General features: G+C 40.4%; 1 protein-coding gene across 1 annotated transcript; it reads right to left on the reverse strand.

The window, feature by feature from the left end:
• Nucleotides 1-6,046: 6,046 nt before the first annotated feature.
• PERP (p53 apoptosis effector related to PMP22) lies at nucleotides 6,047-20,049 on the reverse strand. The gene is made up of 3 exons (XM_004011373.4): nucleotides 19,728-20,049; nucleotides 9,740-9,880; nucleotides 6,047-7,610 (listed from the first exon to the last, which is right to left on the reverse strand). Exons 1-3 carry the CDS (start codon nucleotides 19,912-19,914, stop codon nucleotides 7,384-7,386), a joined length of 555 nt encoding a protein of 184 aa, XP_004011422.1. The 5' UTR covers nucleotides 19,915-20,049; the 3' UTR covers nucleotides 6,047-7,383.
• Between the last annotated feature and the right edge of the window lie 336 nt (nucleotides 20,050-20,385).

A 20,385-nucleotide genomic window follows, 5' to 3' on the forward strand; every position in this document is an offset into this window, starting at 1 on the left:
GCTACCCACACAAGTATTCTTGGGCTTCCCTTGTGGCTCAGCTGGTAAAGAATCTGCCTGTAATGCAGGAGACCAGGGTTCAATCCCTGGGTTGGGAAGATCCCCTGGAGAAGGGAAAGGCTACCCACTCCAGTATTCTGGCCTAGAGAATTCCATGGACTATACAGTCACAAAGAGTCAGACATGACTGACCAACTTTAACTTTCACAGGCCCTAAATCCCTATGGTGTTGAAGAAGGCTCTTGAGAGTCCCTTGGACTGCAAGGAGATCCAACCAGTCCATCCTAAAGGAAATCAATCCTGAGTATTCTGAGTACTGGAAGGATTGATGCTGAAGCTGAAACTACAATATGTTGGCCACCTGATGCGAAGAACTGACTCATCTGAAAAGACTCTGATGCTGGGAAAGATTGAAGGCGGGAGGAGAGGGGGACAATAGAGGACAAGATGGTTGGATGGCATCACCAACTCAATGGACATGAGTTTGAGTAAACTCTGGGAGTTGGCGATGGACTGGCGTGCTGCAGTCCATGGGGTCGCAGAGTCGAACACGACTGAGCAACTGAACGGAACTGACTGCAATCCCTGATGTCTCTCAGAAGAACATGTGGAGACGGATGTGTGCAGAGGGGAGGGGGAAGGCTTGGTTGACTTCTCAATTCTGATAGCAATGTTCATCTGTACCAGGGCTCCTCTTTGGAGTGAGGACTGTTCTGCTGTGGTGTTGGGATATCTGACTGCATAGCCAGGGCCGTCTGGTGGCACTGTGCAGCTGCGTCCTGCCCAGGGGCCCCTGGCTCAGGGTGCTTCTGGTGGAAAGCTGCATCTATTCTTTCCCTGAGCACTAACAGCCCTACTGGGACGATCCCTCCAGAAAGAGGACCAGGAGGCTAATTTATACAAGTGGTTTGTGTTTGTTTGGGGTTAGCCAGGAATTCATTTTTATCATGTTGATGTCTCTAGTCTTGAGATCTAATTTCTGACCCCCTAGATATCTTCAGAAGAGGAGATTATTCCAATAGTAAATTTTGTCAACATGAAATTAATCATGGCAAATGCCAGCTTCTTATACTTCAGTTTATCAACCTTCTACATCTGCACTGAAACCAGTTTTGGCTGTTGTTGAAAAGGGATGAGGTATTGAGATGCTGGGTTTCCCTAGTGACTCAGATGGTAAATAATCTGCCTGCAATGTGGGAGACCTGGGTTTGATCCCTCAGTCAGGAAGATCCCCTGGAGAGGGGCATGGCAACACACTCCGGTATTCTTACCTGGAGAATTCCAAGGACAGAGGAGGCTGGTGGGCTAGAGTTCCATGCAGTCGCAGAGTCGGACATGATTGAGTGATTAACACACACACATTCCTGCCAGACCAGGAACTGAGGGAGGTGTAATTTGAAAATCTGAATTTTCACGGGAGCATTTCACGTTTAAAATATCCACTGAACAGAAAGCATAGAACAGGGAAACAGGATTCACATATGAAATTTGCTTTCAAAGCCTCACTTGGCAATTTACTTTTAATGATTACATTCAGAGTTTCCATGTAAGTTCCCTCTTAACTTATTCATAAATAGTTGATACTAGCAAGTTAGTTCCCTTGAATATTTGTGTTGGAAAAACTGGCTGAGCAAACCATTATACAACCATCTCTTATGTTTCTCTGATGACTCATTATCACTAAGACAATCTTTAGCCATTTAAATCAACAGGATTCCATTTCTTCACCAGAGAACTATCTTTAAATACACACACACACACACACACACACACACACACACACTTCTGAGTTCCCCTTTATTTCTGCAGTTGGAGAGAGCAGGTTGTAAAATTAACAATGAAACACAGAATAGAACAAGTGGAACATCATTAATGGCATAGAATCTAAACCTCTTTTAATCTCCCTTTTTGGCTTTTTCTCTTCCCACACTTGAAGTGTGTCATTTCTGCCACACCCGGCAGACACACCCAGATACTTGAGAAATCCAAGCACAATGCACTGGAAGGGTGACCAGACAAGTCAAGCTCACTGAAGAATGGTCTCCAAAAGCAGAGGGCTCTCTGATCATCCACCAGTGAGTGCCAAGCTTGGTCTGTCTTCAGGAATTTTAAAACCTGAAGCCACTCTGCCGAGAGAGTGGTTTTAAAACTGCTGCAAAGATAACTGTTACAGAAAGAGCAAGGAAAAGGGGAGGGATCTCAAAAGCAAGAGCTGGCACCGAATCTCTTTATCCCAGCTTCCCAAGCAGACTTCTCCTGCCCCTGACAGAGCCATTGCTACAGTTCCAATTATACCCTTACTGCATAATCATAGGAATATTCTTACTCAAAGTCATCCCCTTTTCAAACGAATTTAGATGTCAAGATTATTTTTCTGATGAAGAATATTCCACAGTATAACAAAAACTATTGATGTACTCTGTTCTATGTGAATATCATTTGTTCATGGTGTTTTCTGTAATACATATTTCAAAGTATCCTGTACACAATGAAGACGCACAACATTCCATGCAGTGTATGGATGGTTCTATTGCCTTTTTAAAAACTGTGCCTCGGGACAGTAATCTGTAAACTCTAAAGCAGTACATTTTAGAAAGTCTAAAAACTAGTGCTTCAGAAAGAAGATTAAAAGGGTTTTTCTTTACGATGCCCTCTCCATCAAGACTAATGTCAGCCACATCCCTGGAATGATTTGGAAAATGTGCTCATACCTGTAAAGTCCATGAAGTCATGACTTATGAAGCAAGGGTCCAAGCACAGAGAAGTGCAATCCAACCATGAAAACAACACAGTGTGAACTCCGCTTCTCAAACATGGTACCGTGAGATACACAGACCCACGAGATGCTTTTAATTCCTTTCTTCTCTTTGCCATGAATTTCCCTCATCTGCCTCGCTCACGCCCAATTCTCTATGAAGAACCAGCCCTCACTGGGACCTTTACACTCTCCGTACTTCTCCATTATAAAATGTCTCCCAAAACACATAGAAAAGCAGAACCCTCCTGGAGTATGGAGAATGAAAGAGGCTGAGAGACCCAGACCAACACAGTGGGAGGAGGGGGAAGCCTGAAATCCTAATAGTATCAATACCTACTGGAAAAGTGAAAGTCACTCAGTCATGTCCGACTGTGACCCCATGGACTATACAGTCCATGGAATTCTCCAGGCCAGAATACTGGAGTGGGTAGCCTTTCCCTTCTCCAGGGGATCTTCCCAACCCAGGGATCAAACCCAGGTCTCCTGCATTGCAGGGAGATTCTTTACCAGCTGAGCCACAAGAGAAGCCCAAATATCTACTGTACTGTGTTCTAATGCACCAAATAATACAACATGGCATGCGTTGCATCTGTTATTGCTGTTGTTATTTACTAGGTGTCTGACCTTGCGAACATTATTTCACATTCCTGTGCTTCCATTTCTTCTCTGAACAATTAAGACCATTAAGTTCATATCAGAGGGTCAAGGCCAGGTTTATATGGGTTAGTACATGGGCAGCACTTGGAGGATGCTGATTAGGAAGTGCAACCATATCCTCAGGTTCTTCCACTCCATAAGTTTCAGGTGGCAGCCTGGTGGGGGGATGAGGGGGCAAGCCAACTGGCAAATTCCCCACAGGGCTGACTTCTAATTAATCCCCCTGATTTATACCCTCCTCCTCTCCTGGTCCTACTTTTCCCTGCCAACACCAAGCTTGGCACTTCTTTGGCGCTTATAAGCAGCACAGCTGTTACTTCCCTGACAGCCAGCTTGAGTTGGTTCTGACTGGCAGCTCCACTGATATGTTGACAATGTCACTCATTTTCCATCTTCCAGAAATTTGACAGAATCTCTGGTCAGCTATATATCCCTCTTTAATTATGGATTTATTTAATAGAGAGTTCATTCTACCATCTTGAATCAGAAGCTCCCTAAAATACAAATAAATATTTGCTTCTAGGCTTCAGGGTTACTTATGCTCATAATAAGAATCTAGAGGCACGTATTTAGTAGATCTTCCAATGAAAGGAATATTCTTTAATTTTCAATTGAAGAAAAAAAAATCCATCACAATATTAAGATGTTAATCATTTGTCTCTAGTTATGAAAATCAACTTGAAAAAACACACCAAAAAATAGCATCACTTAATCCTTTTTCCTTTTCCCAAGAATATGTGAGTAAGTCAACTCCAGTATTCTTGCCTGGAGAATCCCGGGGACCGGGGGGCCTGGTGGGCTTCCGTCTGTGGGGTCACACAGAGTCGGCCACGACTGAAGCTACTTAGCAGCAACAAATGAGGAGCTACACAATACACACACTGAATCAGAGAATTTTGAAAGAAAAGGGATCATAGCAATAATCTTACAGATGAGGTTGAGGCATGAGGGGTGGTAAACTACTCAAGCTATGAATTTCAGCATAGCTAACAAAAGCCAACAGTGGGATGAAAGTAAAATACGCCCTTTTCAGGTATTCTTAGGAAAACAAGTCAGTTCGGCATCTGTGTTTATTATATTAACAGAACTGTCAGCAGGAGCTTGCAGCAAAAAATCAACCTAAGTTATTCTGACTCTATTTTTTCCATTCTTTTCATTCCCTTAAGAAAACCTATCAAATTTTAATGTCAGTCCTGCAGTGTATGATTTCGAAGCTAAAAGTAATTACACTCCATAGTTACCTTGTGTGACAACTGAAAAGTCCTTGACACATTACCCTTTTGTTACAGTCAATGGTAAAAGGCACTTGGCATATCTGATTACTTCTAGTGTGAGCGTGAGATGATTGTTTGGGAACCCAGAACTGCTTGTTTAATGGGTGGGGACTCAGTATAATAATTACAGAGCCAGAAACCAGTTCAGCTTGATCATGGGAAATCTCATTCACTGCATTTTTAGTCTTGAGATGGCTTCTCAAATTCTCTATTCCTCTCTGGAATTCCCTAGAATTCTCCTGCTCTGTTTATGACATAAAGGTTTCTGTCCTAATGAACGTGAACTAAGAAGGAATGGAAGGTCTCTACGCTGGAACAAGGCTGAAAGAAGTGGCACATTTTAAGTAAAGTAATGATGTTTCTTCTGTCACAGACATTTCTGTTGAAATGTCTGTTAATACAGACCATGGGTCCAGGAAGCTGTAATTTTTCCTAAATGTGCATCACGAGGATCTAGTGTGTGAGAGAAAGAAGGAAGCTGGGTGGGAACAAAATCCAAAGACAAGAGTGCTTGCTTTAGAGAGGACCTGTATCTGAGTCATTTTCATGTCTAACGAGAGATCCAGTTTCTGAATCTCTAGATATCCATTATCTTCGTGAATGGATCAAATTGTTAATTTGATCATTTCAAACCTTGTCATAAATTTTTTTTTTAACTCTTGGTGTAAAGAATCACCCAGACCAAATTCTTATAGTCTTGTGGTCAAATTTATGAAACGATCACCTTAAACTTTGAAAACCATAGAAGAAAATGTCACTGCCAGTGGCTGACAGAAGCACTAAGAAAAAATATCCTCCTTCTCCCACCCTGCTACTTGGAAACCCTTCTTCACATGTATCTATAATGGAGTAGAATTCACCTATGAGCCACCATGGGGGGAAAAAAAAACAACCAGAAAATGGAAGATGGAAAGAGGAAAAGAAGTAAAAAGACTGCTGTGGTCCCAGGACCTGAGTAGAAGAAGATTCCATCTCAAGCAGGAAGCAGCGCCACAGAGGACAGAAGAACCACCAGCGAAACCACACGAACGCTCCGTGGTGTCTGGACCTACCAGGAAGCCCTTGGTCCATTCCCTCTCATGGCAGTGCTGGATAAATACTGTTTGATGTCCTAGGTATTGGTCATTGAGGAAGCAGTTTACAGAGTGAACTACTAGAATCCATTAAAGTTCATCAAAGATTGTTTTTTGTTTTTTTTTATGTTCATCTTAAAACTTGAAAATGATAAAAGCAACTTTTCACTTTATCCAATGTTCTTTCAACCCCACTCAAAGCATGTTTTACAAATTCCCTTCCCCCAGATTTGGGGGAATGAGGGGAGAAGCAAAACCAAAAAAACTGCAAACTAGAAACAGGATAAGATCACCTGGTTTATTGAGATAAGTTCATAATAAAACTGCAACTGCTATTTTTGCAACTTACAAAATAATTTGATATATAAAATGAATTGGTTTTCAATATGTAAGTACAAATAGTAAAAAAAATAATATTCCATGTGATATATCATATTTGCAAGTCAGAGCAATCCCACATTCCTGAATTCTCCTGTTAAATGTTTTACATCAGATATTTTTAATCTGTTTACCAAGGGAAACCAGGTTTTTAACCATATTTAAGTTTTTGCTTACAGTTGCAATTTATCAGAAGCTGTGTCTACATGATTAGAGCCCAATCAAGCTGAAGATGAAAAATTCAAGCCATGTCTTCTCTTTAGGCTGTTTAATGTTACTTTTGTGATGGGAATGGCCCTCCTAATGCTTTACTGAACAACCTAATACTACTTAAAGGTCATAATGAATTAGACCAGTCCATTTTTTAATCCAGTCTACTCTAGTCTAGAGCACATAGACACCAAAGAGCACAGAATTACTAGTAGCTTTCTACCACACCCCACCCTATGAACCACTTTAAAAGAGAAAATTTCATCTTAAGATTTCACTGCTAAGAAGGCCTTACTACTGCAACAGGTTTTGGCCATGAAAGAATACTTTCCTAGATGTCATATTAAGTTAATGGAAAGCTTAGTCCCAAATCAATTATTCAGGATATTCATTAGAAATTCTCACAAATGACATGCATTTAGGAACCAATTTTGCTTCTGTGAATAGCCAAAGGCTTGAAAAAATATTTTTTTGCGTTTCTTTTAGAATATTGAGTCACTGACAATTTTTATCACTATCTTCTTCTCCTTAGTCCTTAATAGACCCAACCCATTCCATCTGGGAAAAAGAGAAACCTAATCAGATTTACTCAAATCTTTGAAGCCTTCTCATTTTTACCTTATAAATTATGTGGTTACTTTCATACTCATATTCTTTTACAAATGCGGTATCAATGATATTGCTAGATATAAGGAAACATTGGCATATTAGTATTGAGTTGGCCAAAAGTGAGTTCAGGTTTTCCCATTAATCTTATGGACAAGCCTGAATGAACTTTTTAGCCAACTTAATAATCAGGTAATTAATTAAAAGAAGTAAGTCTTACTTAACACTACAAAACATATATAAAAGATGAATATGAAACTATAACACCATTTAAGAAACACTTTCCCCAGATTATTTTAGCATTTTGACCATAGTTTAAAGATATGAACATTGTCCCCAAAACAGGTTCAAAGTATTCCGGGGAAAACAGTTTCTTTCTCTGGAATATATCTCAGCAGCAGTGATGTTCTTCTGCTCATTCCCCACCTTAGGCAGATGTGTAGAAGTACCTGGGCTTGGCATTGCCCAGCAGGTCATCTTCATAGTTGGGGAGGCAACAGAAGAAGAAGGCGCAGCCGATCAGGATAATAGTGGCTGCCCACCCGAAGCCATAGGCCCAGTTATAGATGTAAGTGACAGCAGGGTTGAGGTGAAGGTTGAAGGTCTGAGTGTACTTCACAGGGTAAATGACCAGGGAGATGATCTGGAACACAGCTAAAAGGAAGGAAAAAAAATTCCCAAGTATGAATGCATGAATGAACGAATGCATGGTAACAACAGATTAATTCCTCTTCCTCAACATTTTTGCCTTAAAATTAGTGTTAAACCCACCTAAATAATCCTGATAAAAGGGGCTGGGAGAATCTAGTTAATCATGAACCAAAAAAGATGGTTGAATATTTTGTGTCAGAGATACCCGGCACTGAGCAGAATACGGAATATATGAAATACAGGCAGAATATTAGCAGATCACTCCATAGTACCTATGTAAGCATTATATATACTAAAGTAAAAACTGTGGTGTGCAACAGAAAGCAAGAGGGTAGAGAAGAGCCTTTTTTTTTCATCTTTGCATTTCCTATGCCAAACATTTAATATTTCAGTGGTAGCAAAAATAATATATATGTACACATGTGTGTGGACACACAGAGTTAGAACTCAGTGCTGACATCTGATAACATACCACTGGAATATTCATTCAATAAATGAATGACTAAATGAAACAGTGGAACAATGATATGATGATCAATGGAAGAATCAATAGAAAAGCCTGCAGAGGAAGGGAAATTTGAAGAATAAACAGAAATGAAGAGATGGAGGGCAGGAAGAAGACTGTTCCAGGCTAGGAGAATAGAAGCAAAAGAAGAGAATAATCACAGTGCTTTGAAAAAGTAAAAGGGAAGATACAGGCAGGGAACCATGTCAGAAAGATTTCTAAACTCTTAAGAGTCACATTGTTACAGTTATTATTAATCATTCATTAACATTTTAAATTGCTTAATAATAAAAGTAGCTTTATTAGATTTACTTCGTAGTCTTTTTCAATGAACATGTATAATTCTATAAAGCGTTAATGACTATACACATGCTATGCTATGCCATAAGCTATGCCAAAAGACCCTGATGCTGGGAAAGACTGAAGGCAGGAGGAGAAGGGGATGACAGAGGATGAGACGGTTCGATGGCATCATTGACTCAATAGACATGAGTCTGAGCAAACTCCGGGAGATAGTGAAGGACAGGGAAGCTTAGCATGCTGCAGTTCATGGGGTCGCAAAGAGTTGGACATGACTGAGCGACTGAACACAATGCTAAGCCATGCACTTTTTAACTTAATATTTCATGTGTGCATTGCCATGACTTAAGGTATGAGCAAATTTTAGCTCTGTGACACTCAGACACTGCTCTTCACAGAGAGACCAATTAGTTGGCTGTGCTTCCTAGAGTATGTCCGGGAGTGGATAGTTCTCACCACCACTTTCCTTTCACCTTAATTTTTTCCTACTAGCTCCACAGATATATTCTTAACTAGTTTTCTGTTTCTTCTTTTTTTTTTTAAGAAAAGCTAGTTTTTCCATTTCTTTTTTTTTAATCACTAGAAAGGCTATAGATGTTTCCATATCTTGACTTGTTGCTTCTGTTTCCCACCTTAAAATGTTCTCCTTTGGCAACTCATGAAGGGCAATCTTGGTGTGGATCATCATTTCTCTGCTTCTTGTCTACTTAAAACAGCAAACTTTCACTGGTTAAGCCTGTCATTTAGTGCAAATCGTTGTGTCCTACACAAAAGGAACACTTCTCTGCATTTTTCATGTAAAATATAGTTATTTACCCATTTTGGTTCATCGCGTGGTTTAGATCAATTTCTACAAAATCTAAATCGCAGAGGACCATTCCACAATCCACCACATCCTAGGACTGCAAAACTTCTTCACCAAGTGCACCAAGTGCAATGGTTCAGGGACATTTCAGTCCCCTAAGCATGCAGCTCATGGCAGGCCAGTCTGGGACCACTGTGGAGACTGCCCTTCCACTGGCGACACAGCCCTCGCCCCTTGGGGAGCAGCGTCAGGGACTCGAGGTCATCTATGAGAGACAGCCGCAGGTAAAGTGACAACCTTCCTCACTTGGGTGGGGAGCCTGGAACTGGAACGCAATCTCTGGCAGAAGAGGAAAGGGATCAAGATCTTAAAGCACATCCTCTCTTACTTCTGCCTTTGGGGACACATTTTCTGAGAGCAGATTGGGAACTGTGTTGTCAAGGATCTTCACTGTGGCTTGGACGTTACTATCTTGATATTCACTGCAGATAGGAATGAAGAATTGCTGGCGCACTGTCTTACCAGCCAGGGCCAGGAGGCCTCCGATCACTCTCAGGAAGACAAGCATTTGGGGTCCACAGAGGGCAAAGAAGGAGAGGATGAAGCAGATCACCAGGATGATGAAACCGCAGAGCAGCATGGCGGCGGCTGCCCTTCCCCAAGCTACAAGGAAAAACAGTCATTAGGACAGGCATGCCAAATTTAAAAATTACTTAACAAAGCATCAACAGTTTTTTTTTTCTTTTTAATAATTATATTTGGGTAGAAGAACAGTTTTTCTTTCAATATTACTTAAACATCTCCATATTTTAAGGGAAGAATAGGTAATTCGTAGGTAGGACATGAATATAGTGATATACAGTAACGCCTTACCCCTCCGTTTGGGGGCAAATGTTTATACCTCCAAAATGAAAGGTAGACATCATTAAACTGTATCTCATTTAATAAGTGGATAAATTGGCCATATAAATAGGTATATTTAAAAGATTAACTCAAGTTCTAATCTAGTACAACCCAATAAACAATATTTTTGGTGTTGAACAATCCAAATTATAATCTCTTCAGGAACTGTTTCAATTACCTTTAAAAGGATAATTGTTTTGTATTAAGATTTGGTTCCATGAAAAAATAATTTTTGAAAACAGAGTACCTATGCCTAGGCAGAGATGTGAAATAAAACAACTTAATTGTAAAGTAGGTGTGATTTTTTTATAACAAGTTTAGGTGCAAACAACCTTTCTAAATTTTTGCTTAAATTTTTTCTGAAGTATTTAGAATTTGTTGCACAATAATTCTCAGTTATTGACATGCGCCCTGAAAACAATCGGGATGAGGTGGAAATTGAGTTCTGGTTTCAAAGATCGATGTGGGCAGCTCCAGCCCTGGCCCATTCTGCTCTACGCCTATGGGAAGAGAAAAGCCATGACTTCCCAGCTAAGGATTCCAGCCAATCACTCTTCCTGTTCAACCTGCACCAATTTGTAAAATCTCTTTCCCACACAACTTTCTCCCCAGAGGTAGTAACTGACATGTATGAAGTAATCACTCTGTGCCAGGCATGGAGCTAAGAACCTGACATGGTTTAACTCTCTGAATTCTCACAATAACTCTTCAAGGTTCACATTCTGTTATCATTTCTATTTTAGAAGTGAGATTACACTGAGGCTTGGAGAGTCCAGATAACCTGCCTATAGTCACAGAGCTGGCAGCCAAGTCTGACTTCTAGCCTGTCTGAAGCCAAAATATGACTCCTTTTTTCTTTGGGGATACGATTTACATGCTGGAAAATTCATCCATTTAAAGTATACAATTCTGTGTTTTTTACTATATTTACAGGGTTGTGCAGCCATCACCACTTACAATTCCAAAAACTTTCATCACTCCAAAAAGAAACCCCATGACCGTTAGCAGTCACCTCCCCCTCCCTTCTTCCTTCAGCTTCCAACAACCACTAATCTACTTTCTGTCTCTATAAATTGTATACGCTGTACAGTGCTTATAAACAGAATTATAGTTTAATACTTTGTGGCCTTCGTCCTATGCTTTCACTTAGCATGTTTTCAAGGTTCATCCATATTGTGGCAGCATGGATCAGGACTTCATTCCTTTTTATGACCAATAATTATTCTATTGTATGGAGAGCCCACATTATGTTTGTCCACTCACTCAATCATTAATGAATGAACATGCACCTTTAACCTGTTTTTCTTTATGGAATTTGGAACGGAGAGTTGCATGCACCTCAGTGCTGGTCCTACTCCAGTTTTAACACAGCTTGGCTGGCAAACATACCCTCACTTAATTTTGGTCACTAGACTGGTCAAATGGTAGACAAACCTAATGACTAGCAGAAAGAACAAAGGCTTGGGAACCTTGATTATACCCCACCTCCACTACCTATTAGGGCTTCCCAGGTGGTGCTAGTGGTAAAGAACCTGCCTGTCAATGCAGGAGACGTAAGAGACACAGATTTGATCTCTGGGTCAGGAAGATGCCCTGCAGGAGGGTGCGGCAACCCACTCCAATATTTTTGCCTGGAAATCCTCATGGACAGAAGAAGCTGGTGGACTACAGGCCACGGGGTCACAAAAAGTCAGACACAACTGAGTGACTAACTTTCACTCTCTTTCAAGTAGAAGACACATGCTCTTTTTTTTTTTTACATGCTCAAATATTATGTTTTCACACAAATGACCCTTTAGTAGCACTGTCAGGATGACAATCCCAATGGCACTGTCAGGGGCATGACAGTCCATGAGTGGGTCCAGTTTTGTTTATAATTTTTACTACTTTCCTCCAAGTCCTGCTCTAAGGTAAAAAGAAATGTTTTATTTCAAAAGCAACATAGATAAAGCCAGAATGTGAAATTGAGTAATTAATTTTCTTTTTTCACTTTTGCCTTGTCCTTTGAGTAAGGTAACTTTCCAGAGAAGAGAATCCATCTTTGGAAAGAACTAAGACCATCTCTAAGTCTACACCATGGACCACTGACACAAAACCATCAGTGGTGCTTATAGAAAATATGGATTCTTGTGTGTCCCTCCAGATACACTGAATCACAGTTGAAAAGATAGTGCCCAGGAATCTGCATTTTACTAGTATTTCTTACTAGTATTTCTTTACTAGTATACTAAAGTTTGAGAACTAAGATAGATGATTAATCTTCTTATAAGAACGGCTGTTGCATTGCCAGAAAGGAGCATGCAACTTTCAGTATGTGACCCACTGTCAATTACAGTCTCATTTCTATAGATTTTTTTCATGGCTACTGCCAATCATTAAATTCAAATAAGCAGACACTGATTTTTCCTTTTAAGTTGAACTCACAGGTTTGTAACTGTTCAATGAAAAGGCAATACATCTGTATATACATACAGAGGAATACAAACATTATGAAGATCAATTGTACAGTAGAATGTGAGTGTTCAATAAAAACAGAAAAAAAAATCCTAACAGGGAACATATTTAATAATCAAACTTTAACAATTACAGAGTAAGGTTTTTAAACTATAGCTAAATAATGTATGATATTGCCTAAAGAGTAATATCAATCATTTTACCTGTTTGAGGAAAATTAATACAAAGTTAAATTATTGCTATTACTACTTCCTCTGACACTATAGCTATAATTTACATTTAGTTTCAGGTACTTGAAAGAAATTAAAGAAATAGTAAGCCAATTCACCTAAAACCAACAGGTGAATGGAAAGATAAACAGATCATTTTAATAACTCTTTCTATGCTGTGTTAAATCAACTCAATTAGCGTCTTGCTTATTTAAAATGCTGAGTCTGAGAGAAATCAAAATGGACACTTCAGCAACATTTCGTCTGGAGAAAGGCTGCCTTGGAAGTAGAACATGTAAAACTTGCTCCTTGTAGCGTGGAAACACCCACAGTGACTCACTTAACTATAATTTGAGATGTAAATCTCAGCACGGTTTTGAAGGTCCTGACGATGGATAACAAGGAAGGCAATCTTCTCTCATGTCACTGACTGTTTTGTTGTAAGATGGTGAGATGGAGCCTGTCAGATCTGAGCAGGGTCCTCCCAGCCCAACATGCTGCCTGAGAAGGAGCCAGCTGCCATGTAGACTTACAACACGGCAATCTTCCAAGACATACACTTTAAAAAGGCTAAGTACCTTTGGTCTCCCTTAATTACCCAGAATGAGCCTAATATTCCCAAATTTACCAAACCCTTTTGAGAACTTTTTATATTATACCTTGATCTAAATTATACCTATTTACCAGCCCCAATTTTTAAAAAATCACTTTTTAAAGCTTGTCCTAAAGCTACTTCTTTCATGATTCAATAGATGTTCCTCAGTTCTTCAAAGACAATCCATCTTCATCTATTCCAAATATAACTGTCCTTCATTAATATTTTATATAGTAAATTTTATTGCCTTTCCTAATCTGTATTTTATTGGCATTTGTTATATCCATACTAAAATTTGAGAACAACTTAGGTGATTGATCTCCTTATGAAAATAGATTGCAGCACTGCCAAAAAGGAGCATGTAAGTTTCATGAGAAATGAGACTACTATCAACTATAGTCTCATTTCTATAGGTTATTTTTTCATGGTTACTGTAAATCATTAAATTCAATTAAATACAATCATTAAATTCAAATTGTGTGTGTGTGTGTGTGTGTGTGTGTGTGTGTGCAGGGGTTGGGGAAGTTGTCGATTACCCTTCTCTGAATTGAGACCACAACAGGTAAACAGAGTTTCTATGCAGGAATTTTGTTTGTTTGTTTTCTTAAAGGAAGACAAATTTGGTGTTTCATATGTATTCATAATTTATTCTGCCATAAGTTTATTTTCTAAATACCACTTGGAGAAATTCATGTTATCAAAGAAACCAGAAAAATTATAAATCCACTTTTAAATAAGATTCATTAAAGATCCATTTAGGTGAAGAATGGCTTATCAAATTTTGTTATTTCTTGCAAAGATTCAACATTAAATCAACAACATGGAAACCATTCATTAATCACTAACGAAATTCTGAGTTTTTTCTAGGAAATGTTTTTAAATTTTTTGTATGAGGAAGAATGCTGTATCTTTTTCCAGAGATTATATACTAAAATACAACATTACAAGGTAAATACAGCCTGGAAAAGACCAATAAGATCAACTGATAAGAAAAGAGCAATAAAAGTAAAAATAAGTAAATACCTCGAATATCAAGCTAGAAACCATAAATCAGACTTAAATTTGTGGAAAAGAAAAAAAAAAAAAAACAAAATTTTAAGATAAGGAGAGCACTACTACTATTGTGGGTCATATTTTAGAGACTGTCATGACTTTTCCACCCCAAATTAGTATTTCTTTTAATGGATTTGCTGCATTCTTCAAGAGTTTTACATGTGGGCACCAAATATTGAGGTTTCCCCAGTGGCTCGGTAGTAAAAAATCAGCCTGCAATGCAGGAGGCGTGGGTTCTATCTCTGGGTCAGGAAGATCCCCTGGAGGAGTGCATGGCAACCCACTCCAGTATTCTTGCCTGGAGAATGCCACGGACTGAGGAGCCTGGCAGGCTAGAGCCCATAGGATGGCAAAGAGCTGGACATGACTGAAGCGACTGATTAGAGCACACAGCAACAAATGTTGACCGAAACCTACTGTGGCCTAGCCCCTTACTCAGTGCCCTGCAGACTTCAAACTGTCACCCAACCGGAGACGGCTCCTTTCCAGAACAAAAGATTCATCTATGAAGGAGACAGAAAACCCTACCTAGTGAATCTGAGATTTTGTCAGATTTCTTCCTATTGTTTCTATAAAGTTCTTTATGTCATACACAAGCAGAACTGGAAACTGGATAAGACCAAAATTAAAAATATAAATAGATGCTATCTACAAATAAACATAAGCATGGGTGGACGATATATACAAAAAGACTGTTGCCTGTTCATTGAGGAGACTCGCAGTAATACACACCAGTGCTTCTGAAACTTAAAAGTGCTGATGAATCAATCTCCCAGGTACCGAGTTAAAATACAGATTCCAATTCAGTAGATGGGGCTAAGATATTGAGTGTCCAATAACCTCCCCAATAATGCAGATGCTGATGGTCTACGACACATTAGTAGTAAAAATCTAGAGGATAACTCAGTACAGACCTCCAAATAAATTAGCATAGGAAGAGCGATCCTGCAAGGTTTGGAGGCAGGAAAGGAATGGCTTAAAGGAAGAATGGTGGGGGCGGGGGTTACAGGAGGCGGGTGGCGATTCCCCGGTAGGTGTGAGATTCTTTACATGCTCCAAATTCCCACCCCCACTAAACTGAGCCAGATAACTCTTGCCCATTGGTCTTTGCAGAACTCCTTTACCCTCTTCTTTTAAAGTGTGAGGGGGAAACTATTCCACACGGGAAGATGGGAAAATACAGGAAATTGTGTATGAACTCAGAAAAGGTAACTAGCAGCAAATTTGGGATCTACCCTTTAATGTTTGAAAATCTGTCTGCTGTTAGAAGGCTAAAAAGAATAATTTACAGAGAAGCACATCAGCTCTTGTCAGCGTTAAAAGAGGTACTTTGCTGACGGGCAGGCTTTGGAGAAATCTTGAGTAGGTGCACTCTTCGTCCCTCCTAATTCTGATAGTCTAGGAGTTTGTGCCCATTTACAGAGAGGAAAGACAAATTAGGTCACTAAAGAGGAATTGAGGCTCTCTGGTAGTTATTGCTAAGCACAGCAAATGTGGAGTAAACTGGGCAAGATCACTGATTCCTAGATGTCTAGATTTTATAAATCAACACATATAAAATCATGAAAATCACCTAAGTGTCCAACTTTTTATTTTACTATAAAAGAATATGAACACATGCCCACAAAAGATTAATCTATCTACTAATGCCTAATTTCATAAACCACAAGAATATAATCTCAAAATTAAATCCTTTAAGTTGAATTTAGCCCAGTGAACACCTGTTAACTTCGTACTTATTTTTCTCATTTTCCATACTTAATGAGGCTCTGCCCTTCTGAGTTCAGATCAAAGACAAAGGTTCTCCCTTGCTGCCACTCAGACTTGCCACTGTCATTCTTGGAGCATAAATTCATCTTTCTTATCCCAGTAACTGATCCATAAACTTAACTCTATTACTCCACCCTGAATGAGTCAGAGCTTGCTTAGGACTTGAAATCTACATCTCTGAAGTTGAAAATATCCTCCTGATCTACTCTTTCTTAGAACTGGAAAAGAAGATGCCAGCAATGCAAAAATACCATCTGTGAACACGGATTCAAATTTAATTTTGCATTTTCTTTATACATGAAATTTGAATGACTGTTTCAGCATTTAAATCAAGATTTTTCTTTTCCTGTTTTGAGGATCAGAAACCTTGATTTAAAAAAAAAAACAAACAAGTATGTGTATTTATTTAGTTGTTGTTATTTAGCTGCTAAATTGTATGTCTCTTTTTCGAACCCATGGACTGTAGCCTCCCAGGCTGCTCTGTCCACAGGATTTCCCAGGCAAGAATACTGGAGTGAAAAAAAGAATACTGGAGTGTGTTGCCATTTCCTTTTCCAGGAGATCTTCCCAACTGAACCCTCCTCTCCTGCACTGCAGGCAGATTCTTTATCACTGAGCCCCCTGGGAGGCCCCATTTCGTTGTTACTATCGTGTAAAAGAAAATACTCAGTGTTTAATTTAGTGTATTGATGAGGAAAAATGAAGTGGATACATCATTTTTTTTAATTCTTAAAACTGTTAATGACAGTGAAGAATATAGCATTCTGCTTTTTACATAATTCTAAGGAACTATTTACCTTTATGAAAAAAAGCCTATATTATTTAGTATTATTGCCGATACCCACCAGTAACAACCTAGGTCTTTAATACCAAAATAAATCAATGTTATAAATATCAGCAAATAAACGTGATAGTGAAGCACTTTGTAAATACAAAGGTATACTTTCTTAAGTGTTACAATGGTAAACCTCAAGATTTGTATTTTAGTACACGGCAAGAAATTTTTAAAAAGTGGAGGTACTTACATAATTCTCTATACTGAGATATTTTAATTAGAGCCATCAACCTTACTTTCATCATGTTTGTACATACGTGGGAGTATGTGTAAACTCCTCACTGTATTTTAGATAGTATGACCTCATGTGAATGTATTTTTTTCGGCAAGGACTTACTGAAGCTATCTGAAAAATCTCAAGAGTTCAGACACCTAGATAATTGACCTAAAGGGTAGAAATACACAATTTCTATACCTGTGAGGCAAAACTAGACAACAGTCCCTGGCAGGAAATGGAGTGGAAGTATAATAATCATTCTAACCATCTTTGACATCAGTAGCCTGGGATGGACCCCTTGTGGTGAATTCATAGCTATTTTCCATTTCCCATGGTCACCTATTGACAGTGGATGCTAGGTGCATTGTTTGATTCTAGGGCTTGAGCAAAAGCTGCATTTAACACATTCTTGGCACTTGGTTATCTTTGCAAAGGTCAGGAATAATTAAATTGGAATGTGAAGGCTACCACCACCCACTTGTGAAAATCACAAAGACAGTACTAGATTCCTCAAGACTCACTTGGAAAACTGCACTTTTCCAAAGACCAATTCCTGTATCAAATTGAAACATCAACTATTCACTGGATCTGTACTTTCTTTACAATTTAAAAAAGTTAATGCTTGAGACTCCTGTCTAATTAAAAAATTAGAGTACTGGAGTGGGGTGCCATTGCCTTCTCCAAGAAAATAGAAATAGAACCTGCTTATTCTCTTCTTTATACAAAGCATTCAATCAGCCTGAGGTTAGAAGTGCCACACCCTAAGAAGGTGAGTTCATCCTGCAAGTCAAGAAAAATAAAAACTGCATTGTGCCTGTTTCACAAGACAGCTGTGGCCACAGCCAGAGCCTTGCAGGCCAGATCATGTCCCAGCAATACTGCTGATCTAGGCTCTGCCTGCACCCTTCTCCTGACTGACGCACTAACCTTCTTAATTCACATGCCCAGCATCACTGAATATTCATTCGTTGGGTCTGTATTAGTCTTCCAAGTGAGACATGAAGACCAAAGTCTGTTTAAAAACACATGTGTTTTAAGCAGGCCTGCTAAATCCCCTATAAGATACTGAACCTGACTGCATTTTAACCAAATATACAGACATGTTATTTCAAAGAAATTAACTCACTTCGAAAACCTAAAAGACTTGTGGGTAATACAAACCATGGCAGGTGGGCTGTTTGTGCTTTAAGAGAGTAAAAACACAGACTTCAAGGAAAGTGTGAATTTCATTTAGTCTTTACATTTACCTCCTGACAACGGCCATGCCTCCTTTAGGGGTGGGGGTTGGGGGATGGGGTGGATTCCATGTGGGAACTTCCAAGTAATTCCACAGTGGGTGAGATAAAGCACCAAGCCCCTGATACAGGGCCTCAAGATAAACAGAATTTGGTTTGAAGCTCTGAGCCAGTTCAGGGGTAAGGGGCAAGTCAAAGGCCCTACCAGAGAATGCGGGGGCGGGGGTGGGGTGGGGGGGGGGGGAAGCAGGATAGCTTTCTTTCCCGGTTTAAAACTATTAAACTCAGTTGTTAAAGCCCCATTCAGTAGTACCTGGCTTTAAGCCTCTGATTACGCTCCTGCTTAAACTTTTTTTTCCCAGACCCCACACAGGTCGCTAATTACAATAGACCCCAGGAGTTCTTCCCACCTACCACTAAGCTGGGGGCGGTACCAGCCCAGGGCAAATTCCGCTCCGGCCGGGTCAGCTAACTAGTAGGCAGGAAATCCCTCCACGTTGCAAAAAGAAAAACCTCCATCTACAGTACTTTAAATTTGTCAACTGCGTTTCATTTCGCTAGTGTAGATGTGTTTGCTTTTTAGATTTCAAATCGAATTGAAGGAAAGTTTTCTAAACAGCAATGCCGGACTTGAGCCACACTCTTCCTCTAACAAGAATTACCCAGCGTTAAACACTGCAGTATCTACTAAAATTGTCACTGCTAAAACTTTGACAGAAAGGGTTTTTGTTTTGTTTTGTTAAAGGAAGAAGAGCTGCTTTCTCTTAGTTCAAGTTTAATAATATAGCGAATAAAGGCACGCACTTTTAATACTTGTATTTTAAGCATAAGAAGAACCAGAGGAGGAGGCCACGGAATGGGAATAAATTTCAGTAGGTATCCAAGAAAATATACTTTTTTCATTGTATTTACTCATCAAACCCTTTTCAAATGGCTGAGATCAACTTTTGCTGTACAAACTACGAATAAATGTAGTTTGAATTAGGCTCACTGTCGTCCAGAGTCGAGCCTGGGTTTTGGCCACCCAAGGGTGCTACTGCTTGATTTTATACGGGTCCGATGTATGGACCCAGGCCCTGAAGTAATTTTTGTTGAATCACCCATTAGCCCCCCGACCCTGTTTCGTCCCTTCTTGACCCTGTTTTAGTCCATTCCCGTAGAGCGACTTCCGCACTCCCTGGGCGCCAGCGCTCGCCCCAGCCGCCGCCCGGCGGACTTCACGGAGGCGGCGGCACTCACCATACGTCATGAGGCTGTCGCAGACTTCTAGTAAACAATGCCACCACAGCGAGGACGTCTGGCTGTCATCGCTAGACTGCAGCCAGCCGCGGCCGGCCAGCGCGATGATGTCAAAGACGATGGCGCTAAGCAGTAGCAGCGGCAGGATCCACCTGCAGCGCTCGCAGGCCAGGCCGCAGCGCAGCATCTCGACGGCGGCGGCGGGGAGGAGAGCAGCGCGCGAGGCTCGGACACCGGCGGAGAGTGGCCCTGGAGCGCGGGCAGCGCGACAAAAGGGAAGCGGCCGCGAGGAGGCGGCTCTTGGAGGACGCAGCTCGGGGCTGGCAGCGGGGGCGCGGCGCCCGCCCCACCTAGATTCCGGTGACTCAGAGCGCGCCGCCCGGACCTGCTCAGCCGGCCCGCCTGGGCGCGCGCTGGGGAGGCGGGGCCGGGCTCGGGTTAAGGCGGGTGTGGGTGAGCCTAACCCTGCCCGCGAGCGGCCTGGAGCCTCGGGGAGCCACAGTCTCGTCTCCCCGTCTCACTTGGTCCCCTCACATCCGACGCTTTTCTTCTCAGTGCTTCAAGGTGTACCCATTTTAATCTGCGGATCACCAGTTATGTATTCAACCCCTGAAGTCGGATCGTGGTCTGATTTACAGTAATACTGTATTTAAATTTC

The sequence above is a fragment of the Ovis aries genome, chromosome 8, assembly GCF_016772045.2.
Source record: "Ovis aries strain OAR_USU_Benz2616 breed Rambouillet chromosome 8, ARS-UI_Ramb_v3.0, whole genome shotgun sequence".
Lineage (NCBI taxonomy): Eukaryota > Metazoa > Chordata > Mammalia > Artiodactyla > Bovidae > Ovis > Ovis aries.

What these genes read in the sequence shown, in the direction of transcription:
- PERP (XM_004011373.4), bottom strand. Translation starts at nt 19,914, where the DNA reads ATGCTGCGCTGCGGCCTGGCCTGCGAGCGCTGCAGGTGGATCCTGCCG. An exon ending in CGACAGCCTCATGACGTATG is followed by an intron (nt 9,881 to 19,727) that starts GTGAGTGCCGCC and finishes TTTTCCTTGTAG; the next exon opens with CTTGGGGAAGGGCAGCCGCC. An exon ending in AGGCCTCCTGGCCCTGGCTG is followed by an intron (nt 7,611 to 9,739) that starts GTAAGACAGTGC and finishes CCTTCCTTTTAG; the next exon opens with CTGTGTTCCAGATCATCTCC.